Genomic DNA, 16419 nt, shown 5'->3' with positions numbered 1-16419 from the left:
CGAGTCCAACAACTACCACGAGTTCAACAACTACTACGAGTCCAACCACTACCACAAGTCCAACAACTAAAACGAGTCCAACAACTACCACGAGTCCAACAACAGAAACAACTACCACGAGTCCAACAACTACCACGAGTCCAACAACTACCACGAGTTCAACAACTACCACGAGTCTAACAACTACCACGAGTCCAACAACTACCACGAGTTCAACAACTACCACGAGTTCAACAACTACCACGAGTCCAACAACTACCACGAGTTCAACAACTACCACGAGTCCAACAACAGAAACAACTACCACGAGTCCAACAACAGAAACAACTACCACGAGTCCAACAACAGAAACAACCACCACGAGTCCAACAACTACCACGAGTCCAACCACTACCACGAGTCCAACCACTACCACGAGTCCAACCACTACCACGAGTCCAACCACCACCACGAGTCCAACCACTACCACAAGTCCAACAACTACCACGAGTCCAACCACCACCACGAGTCCAACCACTACCACGAGTCCAACAACTACCACGAGTCCAACCACCACCACGAGTCCAACCACTACCACAAGTCCAACAACTACCACGAGTCCAACAACTACCACGAGTCCAACAACAGAAACAACTACCACGAGTCCAACAACTACCACGAGTCCAACAACTACCACGAGTTCAACAACTGCCACGAGTCCAACAACAGAAACAACTACCACGAGTCCAACAACTACCACGAGTCCAACAACTACCACGAGTTTAACAACTACCACGAGTCTAACAACTACCACGAGTCCAACAACTACCACGAGTCCAACAACTACCACGAGTCCAACAACTACCACGAGTCCAACAACTACCACGAGTCCAACAACTACCACGAGTCCAACAACTACCACGAGTCCAACAACTACCACGAGTCCAACAACTACCACGAGTCCAACAACTACCACGAGTCCAACAACTACCACGAGTCCAACAACTACCACGATTCTAACAACAGAAGCGACTACCACGAGTTCAACAACTACCACGAGTCTAACAACTACCACGAGTCCAACAACTACCACGAGTTCAACAACTACCACGAGTTCAACAACAGAAACAACTACCACGAGTCCAACAACAGAAACAACTACCACGAGTCCAACAACTACCACGAGTCCAACAACAGAAACAACCACCACGAGTCCAACAACTACCACGAGTCCAACCACTACCACGAGTCCAACAACTACCACGAGTCCAACCACTACCACGAGTCCAACCACTACCACGAGTCCAACAACTACCACGAGTCCAACAACTGCCACAAGTCCAACAACTACCACGAGTCCAACAACAGAAACAACCACCACGAGTCCAACAACTACCACGAGTCCAACCACTACCACGAGTCCAACAACTACCACGAGTCCATCAATTACCACGAGTCCAACCACTACAACGAGTCCGACCACTACCACGAGTCCAACCACTACCACGAGTCCAACCACTACCACGAGTCCAACCACTACCACGAGTCCAACAACTACCACGAGTCCAACAACTACCACGAGTCGAACAACTACCACGAGTCCAACAACTACCACGAGTCCAATAACTACTACGAGTCCAACAACTACCACGAGTCCAATAACTACCACGAGTCCAACAACTACCACGAGTCCAACAGCAGAAACAACTACCACGATTCCAACAACTACCACGAGTCCAACAACTACCACGAGTCCATCAACTACCACGAGTCCATCAACTACCACGAGTCCAACAACTACCACGAGTCCAACAACTACCACGAGTCCAACAACCATCACGAGTCCAACAACTGCCACGAGTCCAACAACCACCACGAGTCCAACAACCACCACGAGTCCAACAACTACCACGAGTCCAACAACTACCACGAGTCCAACAACTACCACAAGTCCAACAACTACCACAAGTCCAACAACTACCACAAGTCCAACAACTACCACAAGTCCAACAACTACCACAAGTCCAACAACCACCACGAGTCCAACAACCAACACGAGTCCAACAACCACCACGAGTCTAACAACCACCACGAGTCCAACAACCAACACGAGTCCAACAACCACCACGAGTCTAACAACCACCACGAGTCTAACAACCACCACGAGTCCAACAACCACCACGAGTCCAACAACCACCACGAGTCCAACAACTACCACGAGTCCAATAACTACCACGAGTCCAAAAACTACCACAAGTCCAACAACTACCACAAGTCCATCAACTACCACAACTGGTGAGTGTATGAATTGTGTATTAGCCCAAAGCAGGTAGGGAGGGGGAGGGCAATCGTATTTACATATATATATATATATATATATATATATATATATATATATATATATATATATATATATATATATATATATATATATATATATATATATATGTGTATATCACGAAAATAAACACGTGATTAAGAATGTGACAATGTCAGACCACGGAGGAAAAATGAAAGTGCTTGCGTAAGTGCTTGCGTAACTGATTCGAGAATCTGGCCCCTGCAGGTCGTGACAAGAGTGACAGAGAGTCGAAGTAAAGATGACAAGAACGGAAGTTACATTACTAATACAGAATCTGATATATAATATGTTCCAGTTAACTGCAATAATTTGTACTAATGACTTTTTTTTTTCATTTCCATTTTTCCAGCGACCTCTATAAATATTTCCACGACCTCAACCACGACAAACAAAACAGTAAACACGACTACAAGCACAACGACACAAGCTACTGCCACTACCGGTAAGTGTAAACAATTAATCCATCATAGCTGGAAGAGTATCGGCTAGGATGAGGAATTGTTTGGAATTTACAAAAATGCTTTTTCAAGTTTAATATAATATAATGCTATGTGAATCATCGATCAAATAAATTAACAAATAATTATGGCGAATGTACTGAAATGTTAAATACATTATCGATCAAATATATTCACCAATATTTATGTTAAATATAATATGATGTTACACGTATCATTGATCGAATAAATTCACTATTATTTTAACTTCTTGCTTATTCATTTTTATATTCATTAACTTACTCTTTTACGAATGATAACCATAGCGCCAACCAGAACCTCTCTAAATACGGCAGGCAACACGGCAACCACTAAGTCAAGCCCATTTTCGAACACTTCTACAAGCCTAATTGCGAACATTACGAAAAGCCCAACTAAGAAGAGAACGAAATTATCAACTAAAAACACGGCAACAAGCCCAACGAAGACCACTACCACGAGCCCAACGAAGACCACTACCACGAGCCCAACGAAGACCACTACCACAAGTCCAACTAAGACAACTACCACAAGTCCAACTAAGACCACTATAACAAGCCCAATTAAAACTACCACCACAAGCCCAACAAAGACCACTACCACAAGCCCAAATATGACCACAAGTCCAACTAAGATCACAACCAAACGCCATACCAAGAAGATAACAAAGAGCTCAACTAAGACCACTACCACAAGTCCAACTAAGACCACTACTACAAGCCCAACAAAGTCCACTACCACAAGCCCAACAAATACCGCTACCACAAGCACAAATATGATCACAAGTCCAACTAAGATCACAACCAAACGCCATACCAAGAAGATAACAAAGAGCTCAACAAAGACCACTACCACAAGTCCAACTAAGACCACTTCCACAAGCCCAAATATGACCACTACCACAAGCCCAAATATGACCACAAGTCCAACTAAGATCACAACCAAACGCCATACCAAGAAGATAACAAAAAGTTCAACTAAGACCACTACCACAAGCCCAAGTAAGACCACTACCACAAGCCCAACAACAAGTATTTTCACAAGACCAACTGAGACCACTACCACAAGCCCAACAACAAGTATTTCCACAAGACCAACTGAGACCGTTTTCACAAGCCCAACTAAGAAGAGAACAAAACACTTAACTAAGAGCACTACAACACGCCTAAATAAGACCTCTACATCAAGCCCAATTAAGTCCACGACCACAAGCCCAATTAAGACTACCACGTCAAGTCCAACTAAAAATGTTAATGCCACTACTGGTAAGAGAATACAGTTTACTGACCGATGGCGGAGAAGCAGGTGTGAGGGTGGAAACTGATGTTTACTGAATGTTTGTGGGAAATTTAATGTCTCTACTGAAGGGAAGGAAAGGGAAGGAAGGAATCAAAGGGAAGGGAAGGGAAGGGAAGGGAAGGGAAGGGAAGGGAAGGGAAGGGAAGGGAAGGGAAGGGAAGGAACTATCAGGAGGAAGCGCCCAGCCATTACGACTATATAACACTGGGAAGGGGGTCAGGATAAGGTTTTGGGATGGGACGGGGAGAAAGGAATGGTGCCCCCCAACCACTTGGACGGTCGGGAATTGAACGCCGACCTGCATGAAGCGAGACCGTCGCTCTACCGTCCAGCCCAAGTGATTGGGCACCATTCCTAACGCCCGTGACCGCCCAATTCCTTATTCTGATCCCCTTTCCAAGTGCTATATAGTCATAAAGACTTGGTACTTTCTCCTCATAGTTCCCTTCCCTTTTCACAAATATGTGTGGAAATTCAGGTTCTGTGTTGCACTCCGGTACCGATTTTTTTTTTTTATTACAAGGTTGGTATTTTAGGGAGTCTGGTAACGCCAGTATTTTCTTTTTCTTTTCCCTATGGTATTCTGGATGTTCATGTTTCTATGTGTGCTTATTTGCTATATGTTATTTGTACCTGTAGGATCAAACTGTACCTCGCATTTATAACCTTTGGACTCCTGACGATATTTTCTCATTCATATCTACGTCACACCGATCACACACACATTCCCAGGAAGCAGTCCGTAGGAGCTGTGTAACTCCCAGGTACCTATTTACTGCTAGGTGACCAGGGAGGGAACAGGGCGAAAGAAATTATGCAAATTTGTTTCTGCCTCTGTCGGGGATCGAACCCGGGCCCTTTGGACTACGACCCCAGAACGCTGTCCATAGCCGCGAGGCCCTTATCCTATGTGTGTATGTGTGTGTGTGCACGCACGCGCGTGTACACGCACGAATGTGTCCCACAAGTAACTCCAAATTTCAAATGTAAATGGTCAAATTAAATTAGTCTCATATTATATTCTTGTTACAGCGACAACAACAATTGCTCCCACAACTTCAACCACAACAAGAAATACAACCAACACCACTACAAGAAATACAACCAACACCACTACAAGCTCAACAACACAAGCCACTCCCACTACCGGTAAGTGTGTGTAAACAATTAAGCCACCATAGTTAGAGGAGAGAGGGAGGGCAAGTCTGAGGAATTGTTTGCCATTGTCAAAGATTTACGTTAAATGTTATATGATGTTACACGCATCATTGACCAAACAAATTCATCATTATTTTTCACTTTTTGGTTGTCTATATTAACTTATTCTTTTACGAATGATACCACAACCATAGCGCCAACCAGAACCTCTATAAATACGACAGGCAACACGGCAACCACTAAGTCAAGCCCATTTTCGAACACTTCTACAAGCCTAATTGCGAACATTACGAAAAGCCCAACTAAGAAGAGAACGAAAAGCCCAACCAAGAAGAGAACGAAAAGCTTAACTGAGAGTACAGCTTCAATCCCAATTACGAGTACCACTAAAAGTTCAACAAAAGTCTTGACTACGAGCCCGCTTAAGAGCAGTACTACAAGTCCAACTGCGAACACAACCTCAAGCCCATTTAAGAGCACTATCACAGGCCAAACTAAGAAGAGAACAAAACACTTACCTAAGAGCACTGTCAAAATCCACACTAAGAAGGTAACAAAACACCTACATAAGAGCACTACCAAAAGTCCAACTAATAACACTACTACAAGCCCAACTACGAAGACTACTTCAAGTCCAATTAAGAGCACTGTCACAAGCCCAACTAAGAAGAGAACGAGACACTTACCTAAGAGCACTGTCAAAATCCATACTAAGAAGGTAACTAAACACTTCCATAAGAGCACTAGCAAAAGACCAACTAATAACACTTTTACAAGCTCAACTATGAGCACTGCCATAAGCCCAATTAAGAGCACTGCCATAAGCCCAATTAAGAGCACTGCCATAAGGCCAATTAAGAGCACTGTCACAAATCCAGCTAAGAAGAGAACAAAACATTTAACTAAGAATACTATCATAATCCATTCTAAGAAGGTAACTAAACACTTACATAAGAGTACCAGCAAAAGACCAACTAGAAACACTACCACAAGGCCAACTAAGAGGAGGACAAAACACTCAAGTAAGAGAATTACCATGTCTCCAGCTAAGAAGATAACAAAACACTTAACTAAGAGCACTAGCAAAAGAAGAACTAGAAACACTACTGCAAGCCTAACTACGAACACTGCTATAAGCCCAATTAAGAAGAGAACAAAACACTTAACTAAGAGCACTATCCTAATCCACAGTAAGAAAAGAACAAAACACTCGACTATGAACACGACCACAAGTCCAATTAAGAGCACGACCACAAGTCCAATTAAGAGTACAACAACAAGTCCAACTGAAAAAACTAATGTCAATACTGGTAAGATAGTGAGTACAGTTTACTAATCGATGGCGGAGGTGAAGATTGGTGTAAACAGATGTTTACGGAATATTTGTGGGAGTTTAGGGTTTGTGTTGCGCTCGGCTGCTGATTTTTGTTTTTAATTACAAGGGTTAGTATATTTGGGAAGTCTAGAAACACATCTGATTGTTTCTCTTTTTTGTATGTTGACCTGCATGTGTGTGTGTGTGTGTGTGTGTGTGTGTGTGTGTGTGTGTGTGTGTGTGTGTGTGTGTGTGTGTGAATGTATGTAGAGTTAATGAATGAAGACAAACACAAAGTTTCGAATATAATATGTTACACTGTGCCTGAACAAAATAAAGCAGTCTCTCATATTATATTCTTGTTACAGCGACAACAACAATTGCTCCCACAACTTCAACCACAACAAGAAATACAACAAACACCACTACAAGCTCAACAACACAAGCCACTCCCACTACCGGTAAGTGTGTGTAAACAATTAAGCCACCATAGTTAGAGGAGAGAGGGAGGGCAAGTCTGAGGAATTGTTTGCCATTGTCAAAGATTTACATTAGATATATTATGATGTTACACTCATCATTGGTCAAATAAATTCATCATTATTTTCCCTTTTTGCTTGTCTATATTCATTAACTTACTCTTTTACGAATGATTCCACAACCATAGCGCCAACCAGAACCTCTCTAAATACGACAGGCAACACGGCAACCACTAAGTCAAGCCCATTTTCGAACACTTCTACAAGCCTAATTGCGAACATTACGAAAAGTCCAACTAAGAAGAGAACGAAAAGCCCAACTAAGAAGAGAACAAAACACTTACATAAGAACACTATCAAAATACAAACTAAGAAGGTTACAAAACACTTACATAAGAGCACTATCAAAAGTCGACCTAAGAGCACTACTACAAACCCATTTAAGAGCACGACCACAAGCCCAACTAGAAACACTACTGCAAGCCCAACTACGAGCACTGCTATAAGCCCGATGAAGAAAAGAACAAAACACTTAACTAAGAGCACTATCCTAACCCACACTAAGAAGGGAACAAAACATTTCCATAAGAGCACTAGCAAAAGACCAACTAAGAACACTACTATAAGCTCAACTACAGGCACTGCCATAAGCCCCATTAAGAGCACTAGCAAAAGACCAACTAAGAACACTACTATAAGCTCAACTACAGGCACTGCCATAAGCCCCATTAAGAGCACTATCAAAAACCTAACTAAAAGGAGAACGAAACACTTAACTAAGAGCACTATCAAAATGCAAACTAAGAAAGTAACAAGACACTTACATAAGAGCACTATCAAAATCCATACTAAAAAAGTAACAAAATACTTTCATAAGAGTACTAGCAAAAGACCAATTAAGAACACAGCCACACGCTCAACGACCATTTTCACAAGCCCAAAAAAGAAGAGAACAAATTACTCAACTATGAAAGTTACCAAAATCCCAACTAGGAATAGAACAATGCACTCAACTAAGAGCATTACCTCAAGCCCAGCTACGAACATGACTGCAAGTCCAACGAAGAAGAGAACAAAGCATTCAACTAAGAGCACTACAACAAGACCAGTTAAGAAGAGAACAAAGCATTCAACTAAGAGCACTACAACAAGACCAGTTAAGAAGAGAACAAAGCACTCAACTAAGAGCACTACAACAAGACCAGTTAAGAAGAGAACAAAGCACTCAACTAAGAGCACTACAACAAGACCAGTTAAGAAGAGAACAAAGCACTCAACTAAGAGCACTATCAAAAGCCCAACTGAGACCATTTTCACACACCACGCTAAGAAGAGAACGAAACACTTTACTAAAAGCACTTCAACACGCCGCATTAAAACAACGACCACAAGTCCAGTTAACAGAACTACAAGTCCAACTGAAAAACCTAATGTCAATACTGGTAAGATAGTGAGTACAGTTTACTGACCGATGGCGGAGGTGAAGATTGGTGTAAACAGATGTTTACGGAATATTTGTGGGAATTTAGGGTTTGTGTTGCGCTCAGCTACTGATTTTTTTCATTACAAGGGTTTGTATTTTTGGGGGAGTCTGGAAACACCTGTTATTATTAGTTACTTTGTGAAAGGTTATCTGTATTTTCTTGTGTGCATACTCACCTATTTGTGCTTGCGGGGGTTGAGCTTTGGCTCTTTGGTCCCGCCTCTCAACTGTCAATCAACTGGTGTACAGATTCCTGAGCCTACTGGGCTCTATCATATCTACATTTAAAACTGTGTATGGAGTCTGCCTCCACCACATCGCTGCCTAATGCATTCCACCTGTTAACTACTCTGATACTGAAAAAGTTCTTTCTAACGTCTCTGTGGCTCATGTGGGTACTCAGTTTCCACCTGTGTCCCCTTGTTCGCGTACCACCAGTGTTGAATAGTTTATCCTTGTCTACCCTGTCAATTCCCCTGAGGATTTTGTAGGTAGTGATCATGTCTCCCCTCACTCTTCTGTCTTCCAATGTATATAAGGTATATATATATATATATATATATATATATATATATATATATATATATATATATATATATATATATATATATATATATATATATATATATATATTCTTGTGCCAATGTGTGAGAATAGTTTGCACTACCTCATCACTTTGTGTGTATTTTACCGCAATAAACTTATTTCAATTTCAATGTTTTTCCCCGTTATCTTGACAGGAAAGCCGGCGAGGTGTGGCGGGGTGGTCCTAACAGAGGCTAATCCCGTGAAGGTGGTCACCTCTCCCTTATATCCTGCTCTCTACCCTGCCAATTATCACTGCTCGTTCAACATCACGGTGAGACGTCCCGTTTCCGTTGCTGTGTGCCTCTGCTTTCATCCCTGCCTACATATACAATACATATATTTTTATATATATAAGTATATATAACAACCGCGCTTTTTTATCTCTCAGGCGTCAAAAGGCAGGCATGTAAGGCTCCTGTTCGATACCCTGAGGATAGAGTATACCATGGGCTGCATCAAGGATTATATACAGATAGTCCATATGGCTAAAACCTACGGCGTCAAGTGAGTATTCTGCTGGTTATTATGCCTGTAATCCAGATGAAACAAAACTAATTCATAATTTAAATAAATTAAATAACTTATAATTATATGATTGATACAAAAACATCCTTATGAATGTCATGTATTATCAATAATATTGCAGAATGAATTCTCTTGATCGTACATTTTGTCCATCCAGTTGGACTGGTCGAACGAGGGTCCCTTTTTTTGGCCGCGCCGGCGTTCGATAACCGATGGACCTTCACTTCGATTGCATTTCCCTTCAGAGTGCTCTGTGATCAAACTGGCTTGGTGCTTTCTCCTGATAATTACATTACCTTGGATACACACAGAGATCACACTAACGTGATGCATCAAATGAACAAATCCACAAGGGCCGTGACGAGGATTCGAATCTGCGTCCGGGAGCATCCCAGACACTGCCTTAATCGACTGAGCTACGACAGGGTTAAAAGGGTTGAATCCGAAGTTCTACTGAACTTAAGTAGATCCAGTAGATCAGTAGATCTACTGGATCTACTGATCCAGTAAATTCTACTGAACTTACTGGAACTAGAAACCGAAGTTCTACTGAACTTACTGGAACTAGAAACCGAAGTTCTACTGAACTTAAGTAGATCAGTAGATCTACTGATCCAGTAAGTTCAGTAGAACTTCGGTTTCAACCCTTTTAACCCTGTCGTAGCTCAGTCGATTAAGGCAGTGTCTGGGATGCTCCCGGACGCAGATTCGAATCCTCGTCACGGCCCTTGTGGATTTGTTTACCTTGGATACATATTACCATTTGACTCTTATATTATCTGACACCTTGACCATTTCCTACCCATTAGTTATTGTGCAACCTTTCCTTAAAAATTAATTACCAACCTTGACCATCCTTTACGCATTTCTTATGATGCCTGTTGCATTGATTCGAATGAATCATTGGTTGTTATGAATCTTACAGCGTTGATTCATCCCAAAACTTTGAATATTAGGTACAGAGCTGCGTTGACCCGTCTCTTCCCTTACCCTTATAACCTCACGAGAACTGTAGCTCACCTCATAATTCTGAGATGATAATCTAGGCTTTATATTACAGATGCTTCTTTCCCAGTTACGCTATATAAACAGACAGGGCGTATCAGAGTGACATGCAAATACGTACAGCCAGACGTAATAGACTACAAGAACAATCATTTAAAATAGCGACAAAATTACAACACACCACACGGGAGACATCTCCCGTCCACGAGGCTAACCATAGCCCGTGCTTCTTGCCCCGCTCCTGTGCCAGGTAAGTTACGGGTTCACCATAGCCCGTGCTACTTGCCCCGCTCCTGTGCCAGGTAAGTTACGGGCTCACCATAGCCCGTGCTACTTGGAACTTGTTCCGAGTAGCTTAATCTATAACAACAACAATACAACACACCAGCAGTTTCAGCTCACATACTCGTCTGCTCCCCTACTCGCAGGATGTGTGGCAACAAGCTACCCCCTACAAACTGGAAGTTCGAATCGGAGAAGAACTATCTCACCGTGACCTTCCACTCGGACAGTTACAAGCAACTGAGGGGCTTCAAGTTCTTCGCCATGAGTAAGAGCATTGTTCTCTCCTGCTGGTGTAGGAGAACGGATGGGTGGGAGGTGGGGTTCGGGAGGCAACATAATTTAGGAGCGACGGTCTCGCTTCATGCAGGTCGGCGTTTAATCCCCGACCGTCCAAGTGGTTGGGTACTATTCCTTTCTTCCCCGTCCCATCCCAAATCCTTATTCGGACCCCTTCCCAGTGCTATATAGTCGTGATGGCTTGGCGCTTTTCCTTGATAGTGTCCTTCCCTTGTGTTTTTTGTCTTTCAAAACTTGAGGCGGGAAATGATGGGTATGTGCGTGTAGAAGGAGCCGCAGTAGTAGTAGTAGAGTTAGCTGTAGTTAAGCAGTTAAAATCAAATTATTTGTTGTAGTGGTAGTGAAAGAGGTTGTTTTATTATCAGTAGTAGTAGTAGTGGTTCCTGTAGTAATGGTAGCACTAGGATAAACAATGAGAAGTATTCACGGTTGTCGTAGTAATACCAGGTATTGTAGAATTGTATTTTTGCTGTATATAAAAAATATAGGTGTGTATATATGTTTTGTAAATATTAGCCGAGGAAATATAAATTAGGATTAATACGAGGAGTGAAGGTAAGTGTATACACACACAACTGCAGTAGAAATAATAAGTGAATTATCTGATATATTTAGTGTGCATTTCATTGTTTGTGTACCGTTCAACCCACACAATTAAGCCTCACGGCTCAACCATACAGTCAACACCTTACAGTTTAGCCGCAGAATCCAATCCCACAGTCCTTGACCGGCTTAATATTTATATTGTTTCTGTTTTGCTTTTACAGTCTTTTAGAAGATAAGCTGTCAAGGAAACCGTCCATCGACACCACACATCTACTCTTTGAGAGGAGCAGATGAGAAGACACGAGTACATCTTCCATTTCCCATTGTTATCAATGTTCAGTGCTTGTGCTGTCGACCCAGTTGATCAGATTTCCACGATTAAATTCATATATTTATTTTGCCTTTTTTGTGTGCAATATTCTGGATTCTGGGTTGGCAGCTCAGTACTTGACAAAATGGAACTCAAAACATTTCATGTATTACGTAAATGCTTTCAGAGTGATATGTGGCGATCTTGAATTATAAATAAAATAAAATGTGAAAATTAGCACGACATGAGGAAATAAAATTAAGCTCTTAAAGAAATTAAAAAAATAATAGCAAAAGATGAAGTAAGCCACAATTACGTAATATCCAAATTCAGGAAGATTATTATAATTACATTATAAATCGAACGCATATTTAACATCATATACATAATAAATGTCGGGTGTAGCTTAATGGATCTTTTTTATTTCCCTTCAACGGAAACATTTCCACGAGTCTTTTGGACTACAGTTAAAAATCTCTTCACACACACACACACACACACACACACACACACACACACACACACACACACACACACACACACACACACACACACACACACACACACACTTCTCAAATACACAGAAGCACATTCAATAAAACTTCACAACATTCTTTCCCGAAAGCAATTACATACACCGAGAGGTGAGGCCTGGTCGGTCCTCGACCAAGCCTCCTTTTTGTTACACATCCCCAGGAAGCAGCCCGTAGCAGCTGTCTAACTCACAGGTATCAATTTACTATTAGGTGAACTGGAGCATCAGGGTGAAAGAACCTCTGCCCATTTGTTTCCGCCTCCACGGGAATCGAGTCTGGAACCTCAGGACTACGAATCCCGAGCGCTGTTCACTCAGCTGTCAGGTCCTCACACTTAAGTCACAAACAGGGTTTGCCAACTATCACTTGTCATATAAGATAACTATAAGTATTATACGCTAAGCCACTAAGATTATATAGCACTTGAAAGGGATATCAAGACAGGATAGGAGCTGTGGATATAAGAACGGAGTGAAGCAACAGTGTCCATCCACTTGAACCAACGGGGATTGAACGTCGGCCTAGAAGAAGCGCAGTCCGTCCTCGCATACAAAGATCTAAGCTCGTTAATCCAGCCGCCAAACCCCCTGTTTATGAATGAAAAGCGGTTTCACACGATTCACAACTGATGACGTCCGAACACTTCCGGAACAAGTGCTTCGCTCACGTCCTCTGTTCGAACCACAATTCAATAAATGCTTCACCCACGTACTACAAATACAAATAATCGCCAACAGAACCTAAACACCTAACCTAACCTACGCCTAACTATACATAGAATATTTATGCATAATAATATTAATTTATATATATGAGAACAAACCAATTTTTAATACAGTGAATATTAAAATTGATGAATGCGTCTAGGGAGGATGGTCGCTGCTTTAAACAGCCTAGTGTGAGGACAGGTTGAGGGAGGACGGCCACTGCTTTAACAAGCTTAGTGTGAGGACGGGTTGAGGGAGTACGGCTGCTGCTTCAATCAGCCTAGTGTGAGGACGGGTTGAGGGAGGACGGCCACTGCTTTAACAAGCTTAGTGTGAGGACGGGTTGAGGGAGTACGGTTGCTGCTTCAATCAGCCTAGTGTGAGGACGGGTTGAGGGAGGACGGCCACTGCTTTAACAAGCTTAGTGTGAGGACGGGTTGAGGGAGTACGGCTGCTGCTTCAATCAGCCTAGTGTGAGGACGGGTTGAGAAGCGAGGTCAGCGTTCCACCGTCTAATTCGAACATCCAGTCTTCAAAACAAGAGCAAGCTTCAGTGGAAGTAAGGTAACTATGAGCATAAAGCTCATAAGGCCAGTATGGCTCTTTCAGGGGCATGAGTTGATATCAGAGACTCCAGGAGACTGCTCTAGAGTCTCAGTGTTATTTGGAGAAATGTTTGTATTCAGAATATTATTTGATTGGGGATATCCGATTTGGTAATACATGGTGTATATTAACGTTCACTGTTCTTAGTAAATTATGTTTTCCTTTTCATTCTCGTGCCCAACCACTTAGGCTTGACGGTGGAGCGACGGTCTTGCTTCATGCAGGTCGGCGTTCAATCCCCAACCGTCCAAGCAGTTTGGCACCATTTCTTTTTCCCCCGTCCCATCCCAAATTCTTATCTTGACCCCTTCCAAGTGTTATATATAGTTATAATAGCTTGACGCTTTCCCCATGATAATTCCCTCCCTTCTTCATTCTCCCTTCCTCTTCCCTTCTTTCTATTCTTCTATATTCATCCTCCACTCTGACTCTTATCTTTTATCTCTACTCTCACTTTCCACCTCTCACTCTGTCTCTCCAAGCTTCCTGCTTTCAATCCATCACTCCCTTCTATACTCTCTACAAGGCAGCTTCCTCCGGTAGCAAGAACCAGCCACGGTTTCCCTCGAGGGCAAAAACTAGTCGCCCTATATACCAGGCTGGGGTGTGGACGCCTGCAGAGACAAACATTCCTCCCCTTGTCTCGTTGACACTCCGTGGAAGTATGGCTACATCTCTCTTCACCTTGCGCCAGGAAGGCATTGTTGTGCTCTCCGCTTTGTTCATTACCATGGTATGTCAGCGGCAAGTTTCGATTTAGGAATCCGTCGAGACATAACGGATCTGTTGCATGGCAATATCATGGTTTATATCGTAGTTGCATGAGGTCTTGATTGCCGATTCCACAGTCACGTAAACAGGATTGCAGTCAAATTACGGATAGGTGGTTACCGAAAGCGAATGTTTTCACGGCTGTCGGTGGCGTCGTCTGGACCTGATCACGAACCTGCCGTTACACTAGTTACTGCTTCACAGTGTTGACGCTACCGCATGACAGCCAATAGTTGCGCTGCCTTAGTGAAATACAGAAGCTTCCGTGTACTCGTTGCTTGGGTTCTAATTCTTCTGGCTCGACAAAACCCACTACAAACCTAGAAATGATTATCACCCTGAATGGTCGGTAAACATGTCGATTATTTGTGATTATATAATCACAAATTATATCATATATATATATATATATATATATATATATATATATATATATATATATATATATATATATATATATATATATATATATATATATATATTTATATATATATATATTGATCTCTTTGCGAGTATTTATACGTTTTATTTCAGTAAACTTATTTACATTTCTAATTAGGTGCTCGTCTGACCGCGAGATCGGTCAGTAATCAGGATGCTAGTATGTCGTAGGTCTCTCAGATGAGCGTCTCTGACATTTCCCTATTAAGGCAACTTCATTCGGTTGACGTTCTAGTTGTTATATACAACGATCATATTTTTATTGTTCATGTACTGATTATACTCTCTCTCTCTTGTTCTATACTCTTGTTCTATTGTTCTCTTGTTCTCTTGTTCTCTTGTTCTCTTGTTCTATTGTTCTATAGTCTATACTATTGTTCTCTCTCTTGACTACTCTCTCTCTCTTGTTCAGTGTATATATGTATACCGCACGTCGTCTTACAGGCAAACCTCACGTCCTAGTACATGTATACCTCACGTCCTGGTACATGTATACCTCACATCCTGGTACATGTATACATCACGTCCTGGTACATGTATACCTCACATCCTGGTTCATGTATACCTCACGTCCTGGTTCATGAATACCTCACATTCTGGTACATGTATACCTCACGTCCTGGTTCATGAATACCTCACATCCTGGTACATGTATACCTCACATCCTGGTATATATACTCGCAAGTAAACCTATATAGCCGTTCTCTCTCACGAGAACTCTACCCCACCGTACACTAACGGATTAACTGTTGCTAGCCTGGAAAGAGACCGGGCCGCGGGGATACTAATCCCCGGAATCTTCAACAGGTATGAGGTTCCTCACCACCAGTAACTACGCAACAGCTCTCCCGTGCCTCACAAGGCTGAACATTGCAAGTATTATGCCACTAATACTGCAAATTGGCATTACTTCACCCTGGTCAAATGTGACCACTTCACCCTCGTCAGATACGATCAACTTCCAGGGAAAATCATAATAGACACCATTTGACCACTTGCCCGGCTCTCCACCGCTGTCAAACTTGTCACACAGCAAGATATACTGGCTCTCTTGCTGGGCAGGAGAGAGAGAGTTCACCTCCCTGGCCAGAATCAACACAGCCTCGCTCTCTCTCCTGAAGATCCTATCAGAGTACCTGACCCAGTCAAGGTTCAGCCTCACAAAGCTTTGGTACGATTCATCAGCATTCTCGAGACGCGGTGTTTCTTGGTGGCCACAGAGAAATCTGTGACACTATTTCTGACAACTGG

At 42.3% G+C, this 16419-nt stretch overlaps 2 protein-coding genes across 2 annotated transcripts in view; both read left to right on the top strand.

Annotated features, from left to right (window-relative positions):
- The window catches only part of LOC123768812 (pneumococcal serine-rich repeat protein-like), a 100572-nt gene extending 98294 nt beyond the window's left edge, over nt 1–2278 (top strand). The window contains exon 30 of the mRNA XM_069316205.1: nt 95–2278. Coding sequence (XP_069172306.1) covers nt 95–2278 — 2184 coding nt within the window. The remainder of the gene's footprint in view (nt 1–94) is intronic.
- A 418-nt stretch (nt 2279–2696) lies between these two features.
- Nucleotides 2697–12517, top strand: LOC123768790 (mucin-5AC-like). The gene is made up of 10 exons (XM_069316381.1): nt 2697–2783; nt 3105–4082; nt 5149–5265; nt 5469–6584; nt 6958–7050; nt 7257–8510; nt 9292–9410; nt 9528–9643; nt 11098–11219; nt 12019–12517. Exons 2-10 carry the CDS (start codon nt 3431–3433, stop codon nt 12024–12026), a joined length of 3597 nt encoding a protein of 1198 aa, XP_069172482.1. The 5' UTR covers nt 2697–2783; nt 3105–3430; the 3' UTR covers nt 12027–12517.
- Nucleotides 12518–16419: the final 3902 nt, after the last annotated feature.

The sequence above is a fragment of the Procambarus clarkii genome, chromosome 83, assembly GCF_040958095.1.
Source record: "Procambarus clarkii isolate CNS0578487 chromosome 83, FALCON_Pclarkii_2.0, whole genome shotgun sequence".
Classification (NCBI taxonomy): Eukaryota; Metazoa; Arthropoda; class Malacostraca; order Decapoda; family Cambaridae; genus Procambarus; species Procambarus clarkii.
Note: the sequence above shows the minus strand (reverse complement) of the source record. Positions and strands in the feature narration are given on the sequence as shown.

What these genes read in the sequence shown, in the direction of transcription:
- LOC123768790 (XM_069316381.1), top strand. Translation starts at nt 3,431, where the DNA reads ATGACCACAAGTCCAACTAAGATCACAACCAAACGCCATACCAAGAAG. An exon ending in AAAAACTAATGTCAATACTG is followed by an intron (nt 6,585 to 6,957) that starts GTAAGATAGTGA and finishes TTCTTGTTACAG; the next exon opens with CGACAACAACAATTGCTCCC. An exon ending in AAAACCTAATGTCAATACTG is followed by an intron (nt 8,511 to 9,291) that starts GTAAGATAGTGA and finishes TTATCTTGACAG; the next exon opens with GAAAGCCGGCGAGGTGTGGC.